Source organism: Culex quinquefasciatus, chromosome 3 (genome assembly GCF_015732765.1).
Source record: "Culex quinquefasciatus strain JHB chromosome 3, VPISU_Cqui_1.0_pri_paternal, whole genome shotgun sequence".
NCBI lineage: Eukaryota > Metazoa > Arthropoda > Insecta > Diptera > Culicidae > Culex > Culex quinquefasciatus.
The window spans coordinates 183,993,336-184,012,618 of record NC_051863.1 but is presented as its reverse complement, the minus strand read 5'-3'; the positions used below and the strand labels follow the sequence as shown (position 1 = coordinate 184,012,618).

The 19,283-nt window shown below is 37.7% G+C and overlaps 2 protein-coding genes across 12 annotated transcripts in view; both read right to left on the bottom strand.

Annotated features, from left to right (window-relative positions):
- Positions 1 to 19,283, bottom strand: part of LOC6041261 (protein alan shepard) — a 340,069-nt gene that overhangs the window by 258,197 nt on the left and 62,589 nt on the right. Inside the window, exon 1 of one of the 11 annotated variants that reach the window (XM_038261539.1) lies at positions 14,484 to 14,956. The exons of the other annotated variants lie outside the window; for them this stretch is intronic. Within the exon in view, the coding sequence (XP_038117467.1) occupies positions 14,484 to 14,528 (45 nt within the window). The 5' untranslated portion in view covers positions 14,529 to 14,956. Of the gene's footprint in view, positions 1 to 14,483; positions 14,957 to 19,283 lie in introns of those variants that run through there. 11 annotated transcript variants of the gene reach the window in all.
- Positions 18,503 to 19,204, bottom strand: LOC119769392 (adult-specific cuticular protein ACP-20-like). The gene is made up of 2 exons (XM_038261546.1): positions 19,007 to 19,204; positions 18,503 to 18,944 (listed from the first exon to the last, which is right to left on the bottom strand). The coding sequence occupies exons 1-2, from the start codon at positions 19,190 to 19,192 to the stop codon at positions 18,618 to 18,620; spliced, it is 513 nt and encodes a 170-aa protein (XP_038117474.1). The 5' UTR covers positions 19,193 to 19,204; the 3' UTR covers positions 18,503 to 18,617.

The following is a 19,283-nucleotide window of genomic DNA, read 5'->3' as shown; positions in this document are numbered from 1 at the left end:
TGGCGCATGTTTTCGAATGGCTTTTTGTTTGAAACTGAATTCGTTTAATTTGACAGTGTTATCTGTAAAATTGTCCAAAAAATACCTCTAAAAATGGCTTTGACCACATTTATTGGTCTAAAATTGTGAATCGAAAAATAAAATGTTCGTCTCCGACCCCACGGCTACAGATCTGAAATATAAAAATTGTGGGTTTTACGAGCGGTTTTCCAGTGATGGAAGACACAAATTTTTAAGAGCGGATACAGACATCGCTCATGTATTTCAGCAAAAGGGCTCTCAAAAATCAGACTGAGCAACTCTCTACGAAATCGGCCGATTTCGACCATTTTTATTTTTTGTATTTTTTTATTTGACTCAAACTTTGTGGGAGACTTCCCTATGACCAAATAAGCTATTTTGCGTCATTAGTTCATCTTCTGCTGTCCATACAAAAATGGTATGTAAATATTCAAACAGCTGTAACTTTTGAGTGAATTTTCTGATCAATTTGGTGTCTTCGGCAAAGTTGTAGGTATTGTTGAGGACTTTTGAGAAAAAAAATAGGTACACGGAAAAAAAATTTGGAGATTTTTTTATCAACTTTTTTTCACTAAAACTCAATTTCCCAAAAAAAGTATTTTTTGATTTTCGAGATTTTATGATATGTTTTAGGGGACAAAAATCCGCAACTTTTGAGCCATAGAGAAACATGGTCAAAAAATCTGCCACCGAGTTATGAATTTTTGAAAAAATTGTGATTTTTGGAAAAAAAAATCGATGTTTTATGCAAAAACAAGTTTGACATTACTTTTTAATGCAAAATTGAATTTGCAATCGAAAAGTACTTTGCAGATTTTTTGATAAAGGGCTCCGTTTTCTAGATATAGCCACCGAAAGTTAGATTTTAGCGAAATATTTGCAGTTTTTCAATTTTTAAAAATAGTGACCATGAGTGACCATTTCAAAAAATATTTTTTTTTGAAGAGTTCAGAAAATTTGCTATAAAATTGTTTAAGAGACATTGAAGATTGGACCTCGGGTTGCTGAGATAGAGCCGCTTTAAGAAAAAGAAACACGAAAATTGAAGTTTTCTAAATCTCACCAAAACAACCCACCTTTTTCTAATGACGATATCTCAGCAATTAATGGTCCGATTTTCAATGTTAATATATGAAACATTCGTGAAATTTTCCGATCTTTTCGAAAAAAATATTTTGAAAATGTTTAAATCGAGACTAACATTTTAAAAGGGCCAAATATTGAATATTACGCCCATTTAAAATGCTAGTCTTGATTTAAAAATTTTCAAAATATTTTTTTCGACAAGATCGGAAAATTTCACGAATGTTTCATGCATTAACATTGAAAATCGGACCATTAATTGCTGAGATAACGTCATTAGAAAATGGTGGGCTGATTGGGTGAGACTTAGAAAACATCAATTTTCGTGTTTCTTTTTCTTTAAGCCGCTGTATTTCAGCAACCAGAGGTCCAATCTTCAATGTCTCTTAGACAATTTTATAGCAAATATTTTTTTTTCACTCATGGTCACTATTTTTAAAAATTGAAAAACTGCAAATATTTCGCTAAAATCAAACTTTCGGTGGCTATATCTTGAAAACGGAGCCCTTTATCAAAAAATCTGTAAAGTACTTTTCGATTGCAAATTCAATTTTGCATTAAAAAGTAATGTCAAACTTGTTTTTGCATAAAACTTCGATTTTTTCCAAAAATCACTATTTTTTCAAAAATTCATAACTCGGCGGCAGATGTTTCTCTGTTTCTCTATGGCTCAAAAGTTGCGGATTTTTGTCCCCTAAATTATATCAAAAAATCTCGAAAATCAAAAAATACATATTTTGGGAAATTGAGTTTTAGTGAAAAAAACGTTGATAAAAAAAATCTCCAATTTTTTTCCGTGTACCTGTTTTTTCTCAAAAGTCCTCAACAATACCTACAACTTTGCCGAAGACACCAAATTGATCAGAAAATTCACTCAAAAGTTACAGCTGTTTGAATATTTACATACCATTTTTGTATGGACAGCTGCCAAAATTGTATGGAGACTTGTATGGGTGAACCAATGACGCAAAATAGTTTATTTGGTCATAGGGAAGACCCCCACAAAGTTTGAGCCAAATAAAAAAATACAAATAAAATCCATTTCCGGTTTTGGTAGAGAATTGCTCAGACTTTGAGTTCCGGGTTTCGGGCCAAAATTCAATCGAAAGAGCGCATCTAAACCTTCAATTTAGTAATAGGATTTTTTCCTGGGACGAATCCTCGCGGTGTACGATTTTTTTTAAGATTTCTGAGAAAAGTGTTTTTCCAAAAGCAAACCTTGAACCTTTCTTTTGTAAGAAAGGCAAAACTCACACGATTCTTTTAAATAACCAACCAAATTTTGAAAAAGAGCAAAAGAGCCGTTCAGAAGGCTCATTTCAATGAGCGAGCGAAAATGAGCGGCTCCTTAAAAAAGAGTGGTCCACCTCTAATTAAGATGTCTACAAACTTGACAACGTAGAGTTACCGAATTTGCTTACACAATTTCCATCCATGAGTAAAACAAGATTTTGTCTTCAAAATGTTTTAATAATGAATCAAATTTTAACTTTTTGATCAAATATAACCCTCTAACCCGGCCATTAAAAAAATAATTTGAAAAAAATAAACTAAAAATTTAAAATTATTTTAAACTAATGCCGAACATTGAGTAATATCAACATTTCTCCCAAACTTTCATAACTGTGCCCCCACAACCGGGCCCAAGTCTGTTTGTTTTTAATTTGATTTTTATTAGTTCGATAAAGTGGTCATAAAGAGTAGAGCACACACACACACCCAGTGTAATGCTATGCTCTGCCAGGCTATGCAAACATGGCGTAGGCGGGGGGGAGGGGGGGGGCTTTCTCCACTGACTACCAGCCATTTTTATGAACATTTCAGGGAGGGAGTGCGAGGTCGAGGGGATTTATGCTACATACTACCAGGAATATGGCAAAAGAAGCCCCTCGTCGTTCTCTCTCTCTCTCTCTCTGGTTAATAGGCGAAGGTCGAACCACGACGACTTGGGTTCGAAATATGTAGGGCGACCCGGGATTGGCTGGTTTATGCAAATTTGATGAAAAGTACAGGGGGCACCAACATAGAACCACAAACTCAGCTGCGGTGCGGTATTAGTAGGCGGAATGCCTTTATAATGAATTTTGATCGCGCTGGAGCCGGTTTGATGGGCTTTTGAGGTTAGGAAATTATTACAGAACTAATCACTGGAGTGATGAACGTGTCTGGCAAAAACAAATGTTTACCCTTTTTTAAGTGGATTTCCAAAATAAGCAGTTTGGAGAACTGCAAAGCGTTTGTTGGATCGATTAAGTTTTGATGAGAGGATCAACAGAATAAAAATTCACGCAAATTAAATTAACACGTCAAATTAATCAACCGTCGGAGGATTTCGAATTCAATTACCTTCGACAATGCAAATTGGTTCGTTATTCGACCAATTACGAAACCAATCAATCAACTGCAGGACGGTTTTTTTTTCTATTTGACAAATTGCCACAACCGCCAATATTTGAGTTGCTCTTTTCCCACAATCGGTTGTGAGCTGGAAAAGGCCTCCGGGCCTTGGTGAGTTTTTCCAGCGGTTAACCACAATGTTTACTGTCCACAATGCACAGACATTGGCAGAAGCCGCAGGAAATCCCACAAGCGTGCCAAGGACACACTTCTGGGGTGCCTCCTACCGATGCGGGGTGTGTCCTTCCGTTCAAGGTCACTGCAAATATCCACCGCCGACTGCCGGGCCTTGACCAAGAAATCAAATAGTTCCACCCTCTGCTGCTGCTGGTGGACGCAACGTCGATTAATAATTGATGGAAATTTTGATTGAAAGCATTAACAATTCAGAGGCGCGAGTGGAAAGCGATATAAAAGCTGGAAAATGTGTCCAGACAATGGCAAATTCATGAAAGGCGAATTATTGAATCATTATTCGTTCAAAGGTTTTAATAAAGAAGCCCTAAAAGTCAACACCAGAGAGCACTTTTCTGCTTCCAAACCCATCATAATTAATCTTCTTTTCGAAGAACCGCAAAAGCAGTCTAACCACAGGCCATCGCCGACACAGGTTCGGTTCGCGTCGTCACTGATGATTTGCATACAACGCGCAGTGAGTTTACTCCATCTGGCGGAGTGCATCTTTCGTTCTGGCGAGCTCGTCTCTTTTTGCAAACAACCGTGTTCGATTTCAACCAGTTAGGCATGTAGTGATATCGTTGACAGTTTAAAGGGTTTTTTTTTAAATTAAATCTTCTGAGAAAAATTTTAAAAATAAAATTATTTTTAAAACAACACTCTGGCTGTTATCCCTCAGCAATTGGCTCACTGACTGCATATCGTCGCCATCGTGCTAACTTGTCGTACGTGCATTTTGGGCCAAATTGAGTTAAGAACGCAATTTTGTGCAGCTCACAATGCCTCACCTTTTGACTTTCACAGATCCCCAAAATTCGATTTCAATCCTGAGATATTCAACAAAAACCGAAAAAACTCCGTGCATTTTTGTCACTTTACATATGAAAGTAGTTTCAATCTTGTCGTGCTATCTTGTCACTCCATGAAAATTGATGTAAGTGCGACAAAAAGCCAAAGGGATTTCAGGCCAGGAAAGTCAGGATGCGTTTGTCGCACGTGCAAGCTAGACTACCGTAAACAATTGTAATTATAACTCGGGACTCCAGCAACCAACTTCAACCAAACTTTGGGACAATGCACAGAATGGTCAGCCAAACAAAACGTGTTTATTATTGTTTACATTGCGTGCTCTCGGTTTTGTATATTCAAGGTTAAACATTAAAACGCGTTTTTCTCGGAACGTCAAAATGGCGGGTGCGACAAGATAGCACGACGACGTCGATATGATGCCGACCATATCGACGCGTCTTGTCTAGCCTCTAAACCCGAAATGCTGTAGGTTCGTGCAGCTGGATGACCAAACGAACCAGACATTATAGACTCATCACTTTTTTTGTCTTCCTCATAAATCGTAGGAGTTGTTGAAAATATCGTTTTTGGAAAGGAATTCATAATACCATCTGAATGAATAGAAAATAATTATGAAAATCTGGCAACCCAAAAAAAATAAAATCAGATTAGTAAAGCTTTGAAGGCCAGACTGTTAATTTTATTTAAATTATTTCCATTACAATTTTACGTACATTATCAAAAAGGTCATTGCAAGGAAATCCAATGAGAATGAATGTTGATGATCTAGCATTCAAATTCATGTTCGAAGAGAGAAATTTGTAGGAAACTTTCTTCACTTTTTTTTCGATTGTGATGTGATGTAAATGTGATTTTTAGTCATTCTTTTGTTAAAATTTTCAAACACTTAAAATAATTGTAAAAAGTGTATTTAAAAAAATATCTCCTGATTAAAATTAAAAATTAAAAAATAAGTATTTTGTAAATGAAACTTTTAATCATAAAAAGTTAAATAACAAGAAAGCAATTTTTTTCATGCACATTTTTTGCGAAAAGACCTAATCATATACCTACAATTTTGCCGAAGACACCAAGTCAATCAAAAAATCCCTTATCTCCATAGATTTAAAAAAAAACATACACATTTTGGGTGTTTTTTAATACCCCTGACTCAAGGCGGTTTCAAAAACACACAAAATGCAAAAACTGGAAATTCGGTTCATTGGACCTTTTAAAAAAACAGATATGACCAATAGGGTGACATCAGTATAAAAAAAATCGACCTCTGAGATAACCCCCTGATTTGATTCCTTAGGCAAAAATAAGTAACTGAGCTAATTTTAAACTAAATCCGATAAGGTTTAAGGGTCGCTATAGACCATTCAAGTTGCTAAAACAAAATCTTTTTCATACAAAAACGTCTTCTTTAATTAACTCGGATTGTTTTGCGGTCTTCGACAAAGTTTTTTTCATCATAAAATTTACATAAGAACCTCACAATTGACAATGATCCGATACATTAAACGCAACCTTTTGTTGAAATTTAGAATTTTTTGACAAACTTCAACGATCAAAATTAGCACAGTTACTTATTTGAACCTAAAGAATCGCACTAGGGGGTATCTCTTAAAATTTTCCAAAATTTTATTTTTTTTCTTGTCACCCTAATATAACTTGAAAATGATACATTTTATAAAAAAAGAAAAGGAAAGTGCTTCCGACATCAAAATTAATTTTGCTGTAAAAATATTTTTTGTATTTTTTTTTTTTTTGTTTAAAATTTTCAACATTCTCCAAAAACCAAAATAATAAGATTTTTTGAAGAAATTTATATCTTCTCAATTGAATTTGCACTATCGTGCACTATGGCTAAAAAATGTCTTTTTCGGACCCGTTTTCTGGGTAGAAATGTTTTTTTTAGTTTGGAAAATTCCTTTAAAAAATACAGATTTTTTAATACATACGTAACATTTTTCGTTATGGACAGCTGCCAAAATTTTATTGAGAGTGAACACCAATGGCACAAAACAGCTTTATTGGTCATAGGGAAGGCCCTCACAAAGCTTGAGTCAAACAAAAAAATACAAAAAATAAAAATCTACAAAACCGACCAATTTTGAATCTTTATTTCGAGAAAGGATTTTCCGATTGATTGTAAATCATCGACGAATTTGTAGAATTGATAAGAACTGTTACAAAATAGGTATGTACATGCAAAAAATATCAACTGGCTTTAGTCTTTTATCAGTTTTTATATTGAAATTTTAAGATTTTTTTTATACGATTGCACAAACAAATTTATCATTTGCACCAGAGAATCTTTTTATTTAATTTTTATTTTGCAACTTTTTGATGGAGAAAAAGTACCGTAAAACGGGGTGAATTTGGGTATTTTGGGAAATTGAGTTTTTGTGAAAAAAATGATAAAAAAAAATCGGCATATTTTGTATTCCATGTACCTATTTTTTTCTCAATAGTCCTCAACAATACCTACAACTTTGCCGAAGACACCAAATTGATCAGAAAATTCATTCAAAGCCGACAGTTATTCGTATTTACGTACCATTTTTGTATGGACAGCTGCCAAAATTGTAGGGAGACTTGTATGGGTGAATCAATGACACAAAATAGCTTCTTTGGTCATAGGTAAGGCCCCCATAAAGTTTGAGCCAAATCAAAAAATACAAATAAAATCCATTTCCGGTTTTGGTAGAGAATTGCTCACGTACGGAATGGTATGGAATCATACTGACCGTGGTAGAGAAGTGTTCAAAGTTCTTCAAAAAAATACAAAAAAATAAATAAATATACAAAAAGTTAGTTAACTATAATTAGGAAAATGTTGATGAATAGCATTATTTTAATATTCTCAAAGTGTTATGATTTTATCAATGAACATGATTTCAAATTGAGAATGAATAAGTTTGTAAATAATAAATATTTTGTGTTTTTGAAACATAATTTAAAAACAAACCAAATTTATAGGCAATTTCAGAAGGACAAATTTCATATAAAATATGAGTACGACTTCGATTTGTGCTTTGAATTCAGTTCAAAGTCAAATGTAAATAAAACATTTTATAAACAAAACTAGTTTCAACGAATTTCAAACAAAATTTCGACATTTTAACAATTTTACCAAAAATATATATGTATTTTGTTAAAAAGCTTATAAACTTAGTAAACAAATTTAAAACATTATTTTTTTTTCTTCAAAACTGTAGTAGCAACCTTATTGATGGTAGATTTAACGTACACATAAAATTTGAAGAAATTTGAGGTCAACTTTAGTTTACACTCTATTGATTTTTTTTTTTTTCAAAAATTGTACAGGGATCTTGTCTACCCACTACATGTTTTAAAAATAATAGTCTTGAGATAAACCTTAACAGTTGGAAAATACTCCAAAAATTCAATGAAATCCTATTAATGTCACCCCAGTTGAAACAAAATTAAGCTGAGCAAAAAAAATATTTTGAATCTATTTTGAGTGGACACGGGATACATCAATGATTTAAATAAAAGAACCTTAACATTATTTTCTCCACACAAAAAAAACGAAAATAAAAGTCAAACAGGAAACGTCCAGAACGTGTGACTGCAGATAAAGTTTCCCATTACCAATTCGCCCTATCCTGGCCCCATCGAAGGTTCTAACATTCCAACCAAGCGATAGTAGGTCGCCACGCCACCTTCTCCACCAGCCGCACCCGTAACCGACCAGCCAGCGGCGGAACAAACAATATCTCGATAACAAATGGCGCGCAGCCCTAAATTACAAACCATGGCTCTTTTATCACCAAAGTGCCATCAATTTACAAAACACACGTACACCGAGAGAGAGAGGTTGAAACAAAAGCCCATGTCGTGGACACTAGAACTCCCACCATCCACCCCCACGACGACAGTAGCTTGGGGCGGCCATTGCTAGTTTGACCATTTTTTTTTTTTTTTTGAGCATTCGATAGGGTGTGGTGCAACGCTGCAGGCCATCCCCTGCTTTTGGCCGTGAAGAGTACACTCCAGAGGCGACACCAACATCATTGTCATCCAAGACCGTGAGTGCAAAGGTTGGCAGGATAGGATTACGTATTTTTGTGTATCGCTCAGTTCTCGACAATTGCAATAAGATCAAACTCCTCCAAACTATTGATCATCCCAACCTCTCTTTAAGTAAGCTGGCGACAACTTTTCCAGAACTCAAAATCACCCAAAACCACCCAAAAGATAGCGCACACTCTCCCACGCAAACTTTATGGTATTGACGATAAACTACCACGATGACACCCAGCAAACTGTGTGCGGTGCGCTGGTCTCTGTGCTGCGCTTACGTCATAATCATTATCATCGATCTGGTTTGTTGTTTTGTGGGAGGATAGCGAACTCATCATCGGTGGCGCGTTAGGCGTTATCATCGCGCGGAGGGAGGGGGAAAATGGTGCCTTGGCGGAGATGCACCGCACCGCTGCCGCTGCAATCGGTGGGGGAGGAATGTCCCTAGAAAGGGACGTGGTAGGAGGAAAATTCGCTTCGTTAGCTGGGATTTGTATCATCTCGTTTGGAATGGTCTAGATGGGAGAATAAATGTAAATGGTTTATAGAAAAATATTCTTTTAATCTTTGGTTATATTCATTCATCAGAATACTTGAAACATGGTAATTTCTCTGTTCTAAATTTGGGTTGTTTTACTTTTGCTATACCATTTTTTAGTTCTTCAACGAAAACACCCAAAGCTCGAGAAATATTAAGAAATGTGTATGAAAATTTCTCTTCCTCTTTTTCTTAGTAGTTTTGGTATTAATATTCTCTTATCTTGTGGTTTGGTCAGGCATGCCAGATTTGCAGATTTTTTTAGCACAGGCTCAATGCTCAAACGTATTGTTTACCTATGTTAATCGCTGATTTCTTCTAAAATTATTTGCTAACAAAAAAGAAAAACGATTTTCGATTCTTTTGCTGCATTTTTTTTTCAAGAGATTGTTTTTTATTTAGGTTAAATTCATTTGCGTTTTTGTGATGTGCCCGAAAATCTGCAAAATCTGGCATGCTTGGGTTTGGTTGAGCGTTACTATGAATACATAGAAACTAGTTGTTCCTTTTAATTCCGATATATATATTTTAATATCTTGACAGATACGTTTTTCGTCTACTACTTGCAGATTTCATCAGTGTTCTGTTCTCGTTTGTTATTTTTTTTCTTTTCAATGTTATTTTCAGGCTTGACCTACAACCATCAATTTAAATGTTTTACTTTCTTAATATTCTTTTAGCTATGAAATGAAATCTCCGATAAGTTTTCAAAAAGACTTAAGAGCCATTGGCATCGGTGGCCTGTTTTGCATCGGTATTCGACCTACTTACGAAAAAACCAATTTCAAAAATGTTTGAGATTATTCATCTACACGTCTTTCAAGTGCCTCAAATAAAAAGTTAATGAAATTGTGCTACAATTTGGAGAAAAACCACCAAACTCATGAAAAATTAAAAAAAAACTTAAATCGTTGAATGATGTTTTTTTATGTTTTTTTTTATGTATTGCATGATTCGACTTTTTTCAACAGAAGAATATTGTCCATTTGTCAATGAATTTAAGTTTTTTCAAAACGTATCAAATAGAGGAACTCTTGAATGCTCACGATGTATAGATTTTTTTGGGCGATTTTTTTACATTTTTCCTAATATTTTTAAATTTAGTTGTCTAAATAAAAATACAATTAAAAATTGGGAAAAAATAAAAAAGGCAGGAAACACATATTTTTTTCCCTTTCTTTGATTTTTTGAAATTATTTTGGAAAAACAAATCATTTTTAAAAGTTTGTTAAGAGCGATTTTTTTTTTGGGTTTTAAAAAACGTTTACAATATTTTACTTTCCTAACTTTCTCATCCTACAACCCTAACCTTAGCAAATGAGTTCCAAAAACTTTATTGAAATTTTTTTGAAAACAGACAAGCTATGTCCAGGGTAGCACTTCAAATTGAAAGAAATCGCTAGAATACATAACCACAAAGCGGCTTTTTCAGATTTTTTTCTCTCATCAATCTCAAATGACACAATATCCTCTAGATTCACTAATTTTATCCCACTTATTTTTTCTACTTTTTTCTTTGTCCCATTCGAAATAATCCTGGGGCATTCCATTATTCTGTGTCCGTTATTATCAATTCCATTACAAATATCACATAAATTATTAGACAATCTTCCGATGTTGTAGGCCATTAGTTTTTCCTTGTTTGGTATTAAATTATTTAAAAAAGCAAAAAGCCTTGACTTTTCATTAGACCAGAATTCAATTGAAAATATTTAAAACAAACCCAAACATGCTAAAAATGATTATCAACGACACTCAAAAAAATATTTCCTATTGTTACATCATAAATGAGGCCGATGCAAATATTTAAAAAAGTTTTTGTCCCTCGGCCCTGGCCGAGGTCAAGGGGGCAAAAATAAAAAAACATAAAAATTTCAATAACAAGCCATAATCTTCACATTTAAATGAAAAAAGTGTTTTAAAATGCATTTTACACTAGTTCAGTTGTTTTGCAATCATTAGTTTTCAAAAAATCTAAGATCTGACAAAAACAAAAATTGTATAAAACAAAAAAGATTTTGCATCGAAAATTTACTAAAAATCTTAAGATTTTTTAATAAACCCAAACATGCTAAAAATGATTTTAAACGCAGGAGAATGTATTTTAATTTGATTTCAGCTGGTTGCCCTTGAATTATCATTGAAATTTTGAAGTTTATTGTAAAAATATTTTTTTTGCCCCCTGATTTTTCGGGCCAATTTTGAAGGGGGGGGGGGGGTGACAAAAACTTTTAAAAATATTTGTACCAGCCTGATGCAACACTTTTGCACGTCATTAAACATTTAAATTTAAATGCAATTTGATGCATATTTGCAACAAATTATAGGTACGTAAAAACGTGATTTTACGTGTAGTTCAACCGTTTACAACGAATCTCAAGTTCAACTGAGTTTACATGTGATTCATTTTGTCCGTGTCGAGTAAATTCCCTTTTTTCTGTGCAGAACAATTAGTGAGAATCAACCCAAAACAGAAAAGAGCATTCATTTTTTTTTTATTCATTTTTATGTTTTTGCTGAAACAAAGTAAGGATTTCATGTACGACCAAAGTAGCCATTTTGCAACAATTGAAGAAATCAGATTTTCAGGAAATATCACAAAAAATAATTGCATTAAGTAATTACATGAAGAAGCATCATTCATTATACGTTTTAGATGAAGAAAAATGTCATACAGTGGACTCTCTCGTTGTCGATATTGAAGGGACCGTCGAGAGCAGGAGTTATCAAAATATAGAACGGAAAATCAAAGCAATCTATTTGAAGGGACTGAAAAATTTATTGACAGCTGGAGCAATATTGATATCGAGAAGATCGACAGCCAGAGAGTCCACTGTAATTTGAGTTGTTCTCTAAGTTTCCGTACGTATTCTGTACCTTAAGAAGGAGTTTTCTGACCGATTCGGTGTCTTCGGCAAAGTTGTAGATTATGATTGAGTCATTTCGAAAAAATACGGGAAAAATAAATTTCGATTTAACTTTTTGTCACTTACGGTTTGTACATAATCCACGTGTCGAAAAATAAAACTTTTGTGAAATGTGATCTTTTGAATTGAAATTTTTCGTTGAAAATTCATTGAATTTTAAATCATTTCAAAATCAGTCAAAACTTTTGAAAAAGTCTTGCAGACATAACTTTTTTATATTTCATAGAACCAATTTTGAATATTTTCAGAAAGTAAATTAGATAGGGGAAATATACCCATTTTAATCACACTAAGCCGTTCGACCAATTCTCATCACTTTTGCCATTTCTGCTCTTAAATCAACATTTTCAGATGTTTCAACAATGGAGAGTTGCTTGCTCACTTTTATTTGAGCTATTTATTACTTTGGAACAGTCAAAAACACTTGATATAAACTGTAATTCATGATCAAAGTGCTGATAGGCCGATAATAGAAATAGGCTGAGAAAGGGTATAGTTCCCCTAGTTTCATTTTTTCGCCAGTTGAAAATTACAGGCTAATTAGTGACAAAAAAAAACATTTTCATCGATTTGAATTCTTTGTGAAAACAGCCTCACAAAAAATTCGAATCGATGAAAATGATTTTATTTTGTCACCTAAAAACCTAATCACCTCAGAAACGAATTGAAATTTTCTCAGCTTTTAAAAACTATTATTTTCAGGGCGACAATCTTTCACATAGCGTTTAAAAAACCGAAAAATCTTAAAATTTCAGCAAAATATAGCCTCAAAGTGACTGTAACTCTAAAACGGTACTGTGTCAACAATTCTGTATAGTACTTTTAAATTACAAATTTAATTTGGCTTTCAAACTTATTTTTTTCTAATTGACCACATTTTTTTCAAAAAATCATATTTATCTCTGGAACCAGATTTTGCACCATCATGCACTATGGCTATTAAGATGACATTTTGATTCCTAAAAAACATATCAAAAAAATTAGAAAATTTAAAAATACGTATTTTGGGAATAAAAATTTTAATAAAAAAAGTTAAGCGGGCGTTAAAAAATAAAAAAGTTTAAACATTTGAATTGGTTTCAACATTTGAATGAAAAAAGTGTTTAGAAATGAATTTTACACCTGCCCAGTTGTTTTGCAATCATTAGTTTCCAAAATACTAAGTATTGACGATTTTTTTTTTTTGCAAAAAATAGTTTTAGCGGTGCTGTACATTGGAATTTCATAAAAAAATAAAATACTTTTAATCCAGCCCAAACATGCTAAATATGATTATGAATTCAGAAAAATGCGTTTTAGATTGTTTTAAGTTAATTTGTCTTCTATTTTCATTAAAATTTAGAAGATTTTTGAATTTTTTTTTTGCCCCCTGATTTTTCGGGCCGATTTTGAAGGGGGGGGGGGCGACATAAGCTTTGAAAAATATTTGCAACGGCCTTAAGAGAATACATATTTTTTCCTGAACAGTCGTAATTGAAATCCACAACTTTGCCGAAGACACCAACGACTCTGATTTTTCGTTCATATATTCCTAACTTCAAATTTCTGTGTTTTTAACACCGTAACCAGTCAGCCATGGCCGCTCCTGCAAAAAATTATGGAGATTTTTATGGAAAAACTAACTTTGCAAAAATGGGTTTTTTACATAGGGAATGTATAGAAAAGTGTCATCCGAATAAAAAATACAAATTAAAAGTTTATTTGCTAAACCGTAGAGAACTACTTAAAAGAAAAAGTAGTAAAAAATCGGAATAAGAAAAAGTTCAAGATAAATTCTACAATTTCCTGAACCATTCCCACACCAAACAAGGCTACTCGAGGCCGGATGCACATTCTGGAAAAACGTGCTCCGGCGTTGCTGCCATTTTCCGCAAAAATCCGCCCACGCACACCAATACTCGTACGTCACGCTCCAAAATAATACGCACGATGCCAAGAATTCAACAAACCATATGGGAACAACACACCGGTAACCGGTTTTGATATCTTATTTGGAATGCCAGCAACGATGACGCACGATTGCATCGATGGCGTCATCACCTGATAATGGGCCCAGGTTCGGTCTCCAAAGCAAAAAGAAAGAAAAAGAAGGTCGTTAAATTCCACGCGATTTTTTTGTGTGTGCAATCAAGAAGAAGTGGCCGACGTTCACTGACTTTTCTCGATTTGGAGTTCCCGTTTCTTTCGCGTGCTTCGCGCGTACAATCGACGATCTTCTGCGTACCACTACCAGTGCGCCCCAGGAATGCACATGCCGTGGCCGCTGCCGGCTTGCCGATATCAAGCGGAGCGCATCTTGGATTACACCTTCACCAACACACACACACACACCAACACAGAGTTGTGCTCATATGTTTTTGGAGCGCGCCGGGTAGGTTCCTCCGCGGGTCTTTTTTGCATACATTTCCAATTTCCGTTCGCCAGATTTCGCTCTTTCTCCGTGGCAATAACGGGGCGCTCGCTACACCGGAAGTACCCCTCCTCTCTCTTGCACTTACCATCATCTTGTAGGTTGCTCTTTTGCCGTCTAGCAGTACTACCATAACACAGAGGCTACGGCGTTGGAAGAACCGGAAGAACTCTTGGCTGCTACGCGACACGCGTTGTCTTCGACGATTCTTCTTGGAAATCCCCGAAAACAAAAAAAAAAACAACGAAGAACGAAACCTCAGCTGAACCGCTCCGTGGATGATTCGCTCCAGTGAGTTTGTTCACTTCTTCAAGTTATCGGAACAGACAGCGTACACAGACAACCAGACAGACGGTTCCACCCGAGCGAGCTCGAACAATCGCGCGCGGTTGGAAAACACAGCAAAAACTTTGGCTACCTCGGCGCGGAATGAGCCGGAAGTTGGACCAAGACAAAGACTGCAACGACGACCGCGAAGGACACAGACAACGCAAAAAACGATTCCGGCTGTCGCGGATCCACACGCAGAATTTCGGGTGAAACTTTTCACTTTGACTTTTCCGATATTGATTATTTTCCACGGCGCACACACATACAGTGGCAGCCACGTGCGATTCACGCACACATGCACCGCAGGTCGTGTGTTGTACGGGTGTCGAGAGAGGGAGAGATTGTGGGAGATTCCTGTGTGGGAAGTTCTGGAAGATCATGGAACGCTTTGACGTCTTCGACATACTTGAAGGTTGTCAAAGTTGACAGCTTCGTTTCAAACAGCTGAATCAATTTTGCGAAAAATCTAAAGTAATTCTTGAAAAAAATCATCGGACATTCAAGAGAGCCACTCCCTAAGCTCTCTCCGCGGAGAATCCGCTCACTCTCTTCGCTACCAACAGACACACACAACCGTCGCTCGTATTTCCCACCCTCTCTCGTACTCACAATCTCTTGCCATTTCCCGTTCATTTCCCCCTGCCTACTGAGTCGTTCGCGTGCCGCATGTCTTCTTCCAGCGATTCGCATTTTTTTTTGGGTTGTCCGTCTGGTTCACCTCTCTCGGCGATGCATTCGCAAAGCTTCTGCGTTTCGCCGGCCAACCGGTTCCGTAGCCTTCATCGGGCTTCACCTGCTGCAGGCAGGCCGGGGCAGTTGTGCGGTTGATCCCCGTTTCTATACCCCCTAATCCGATGTGACGTGCTGCGGTTGAATCGTCATGTTCCGCGGTACGTACCCACTAGAGTCTCCGCTGGCGGCTTTAACGAAGTAACAATGATCCGATTAACGCCGCCGCCGGCAGCGACTTTCCCACAGTCGGAGTCGTTGACGTCTTCTTGGGCGGAAGAAGATGCGGGATGGAATTAAACTCATTATAGCTCTCGAGGCCCGGCCGGGATCAACGCGGAGATGATGATGGTGCGGGTAATGCGATTAGCGGGTAACTTTTTCGGGGTGTGGTGACCTTGGCTGATGTTCTGCGGAGGAAACACCGGTCGAGTTTTGTAACTCAATCACCGAAACGCTTGGCAGCAGACATGGTCGGGGATTTCATTGATCAGATGAATCGCTTATCCAAACTTGTTACTCTGAAACAATTAAAGCAGATAACTTTTCATGTGATCTCTTCCCGATTTTCGGAACTCATTTTTTTCCGTGCTTCAACCATGGTGAGCCATGATGTACAATTGAGGATCAACCAGATCAAAAAAAAAAGAGAAAAATATGTTCCGAAAATCGTGGCCAAGCGTTCATGAAAATAGTTCCCAATTTCACGAACGCTTGTTCACGATTTTGCGAACTCATTTTTCTCCGTGCAGCTTCAGTGACATGCACTGGTCATTTTGTATCCCTAGACGGAAGTTCTGGATCATCCAACGACTCCCAGAAGGCCCAACAATTATATTCTACAAGAATGTAGTCCACTCACACTCGTCGCAGACGCTGCGCTCTACTTGAAAGTCATTCGACTTGGCAGCTGCTCAAGATCGAACATGACTTGTGTGATAAATTAGTCTGGAATGCGCGATGATTTACAGCGCAACGCTTTCGAAAGCGCGTGTGCTCCAGAAACGGAGGAAACACCAAGCCAGATTTAGCTGGGTGTTTCCACTCGGCCAGCGCTGCCACGCAGCCAGACATGGCGTCGCATCAATTCCGAAAATACAATAACTCATAACAATTATCTGCATTTTTCCTTGCATCCGCTGCACGTTGCTCTTGCTTCGTTCCGCCGCCGCTGCCGCGGCAACGCCCTCTCCGAACCCCCACCGGCATCGCCGTGGAAACCCTTCTTCTTTTCCACAGCCATGACCTTCCCGCGATCTACACGCACACAACGGCCGCGATGTTCTCCACCGCTTTTCACAGCTGTCAGGCCCGTCGCATATGACATTTCTCATCATCCCACACCACCGTGAGCGTACCTCGCACTGACACTGTCATGATTCGTTTTCTCTCTCCAGAGAGGCTCTCAATTCTTCATTCTCTCTTTATTGTACTCTCAGCTGAACTTGCTTACGTCTACAATATTTTGGTTCGTACATGTCTCATCATGCACAGTTTTTGCTAAAAAGTTTTAAATGCCGGCCGGTTCATTGAAACTCGCTCTCGCACGCTCTCTTCTCAATTCTAATAGGAATTGTTGCACAAATACAAACCTGCTACACAAACATAAATTTTTCGCTTCACAAACTTTGGGTGCAGCTACCACCCTCACCTTCGTACGGAAACCCGAGCCCTTAATCGTAAAACTCGCTTGAAGAAAAAAAATCCAGTTTGTTTGTTTACGCATACATTACGAGTTGTCATAGCGAAGATGTTAGTCATATCATAAACTCCTCTTAATCCAACCTTAATCTTAATTAGTACATCTCATTACACCCATATTTGCCACGTTTCGCCTTCGGATATCCAAAATGGAGCCCCCGTCTCGAACACTCCCGCAAGTCCCCCCCATCCCTATTCTCGACACACATCCAGCAAATTCCTCAAATTCAATCTTCTCTATTGTGTAGTGTGTAGGGGGGCATCAGTGGGATTTCTGCACATTGATGACGTCTGTGGGTGTGGAGTTCTATGCACTATCGCCACACGCACACACCAAGCAAGCGGTGCATATCGATCGATACGCGACGCTTGTGTGAGTGAAATCGAGCGAGTTACTCTCTCTCGCGAGAATGAGAGAAAGAGAACGCTCTCTAAGAGATTTCACGAAACTAAGAGAGTCGACTCACACTAGCAAACTTCTAGAAGTTTGTATATTCGGCCTAATGGTACTTGTCGCCTCCTTAAGGAACCCTGCCCCCTCATCATCCTTCCAAGCAATTCACAAAAGGCAGTGATTTAATCAGTGGAATTTCGTTATCACATATCGCATTGTGTCCTCCACCGTCGTTTCCGCTATCTCTCTCCTGATAGCAGAATCTCACGTCGTAAAGAAAGAGGCAGATATGTGAGAATGTAGTCACTTGACACACACGATCGCGTGTATGACAGTGCGTTGGGTTTCGTGTGTCACGGCTTGTGTCGATGCCGCTGATGTTGTTGTTATTGTTTGTTAGTTCAAGCCGGAGGGATGACGATGGAGGCGGAACAGATGAAAGTTAATTTCCACATTCTTATCATACGTACACGTCGTTACTGAATATGTGTAATACATGCATGAATTCCGATCCATACGACAATGAATGCTGAACATTTTCTGTCAAACGTGTTTCCTTTGGGTGTAGATTTTCCAAATCGTTCCTCCAGAATACCATATGGAACAGAGTCAAGGTAGCTCTTTGAATACTTCACTACCACAACCCACTCCCCCCGACATCACCCTCCTGGACTCTGTGCGCCGTAATCGCGATAATTGAGAGGTTCTGCACACACATAAATAACAACACGATGGCACTTGAAAGCCAACAAGCGAAGCGCGAGCTTTACTACGGCGTTGTAGCGAAAGTGCTCAACTTCCTAGAAGTGCGCGAGTTCTAGGAATTGTTTTGGTTACGGGTGTGCGACGCTGTTCGGAGGAATTGTTTGCCGTTGTTTTGCAAATTGGATCACACGGAGGAGGGGTGTTGTTGTTACTTAATCTTGAGAAGAGTTGAACAAGACATATTTTGTACGCTTTAACACAAATGCAAAGCTGTTTTTTTTATTCTTGAGGACTCATAAGTTACGCGATTGTTCCAGTCGGTTGACATCCAGTCTTGTTAATACATCTCTAGGAGATTTGTGTTCAGTTGTACTTCTTCAGCTTGCTGTAGCTGTAACCATGGCCGTATCCGCCACCGATTCCTCCCTCCTGTCCTCCGATGCCACTCTCGATAGCGTGTCCGATGTTCTTAACCTTGGCCTCGAAACCAGTCTTGCTGTCGGCGTAGTACTCCACGATACGATGGGTTCCATCGGCCTCATCCAAGGTGTACGCTCCCTTGACAACATCTCCATCACGCATCTCCCACTGGCTCTTGTGGTCTCCGGTGTGGATGTCCTTCACTCCGTACTCGAACTTGTACTTCGGGTACGAGTAGTAGTCCAGACCGCTCTCCTCCTTGTAGCCACCCTTGGGAATTACGAGGTTGACGTTTTAAATCTTGGTAACACCAAAAGTTTAGGATATCTTACCTCACTTCCTCCGAATCCTCCGCCAATACCACCTCCAATACCGATTCCACCTCCGATACCTCCTTCCATGCCACCGTAGTACTTGTACGGGATGTGCTTGACCTCGTTGATGTATCCGTGATGCTCGTAGGGCAGCGCAACAGCCGCTCCCACCAAGGCAAGTGCCACCAAACTCTTGATCATCATTTTGGAAAAGGTTTGAAGAATCAACTGTTCTACCGAGAACGGAACTAACTGAACTGATACCTACCCCAACCGAATGGGTGGATATTTATAG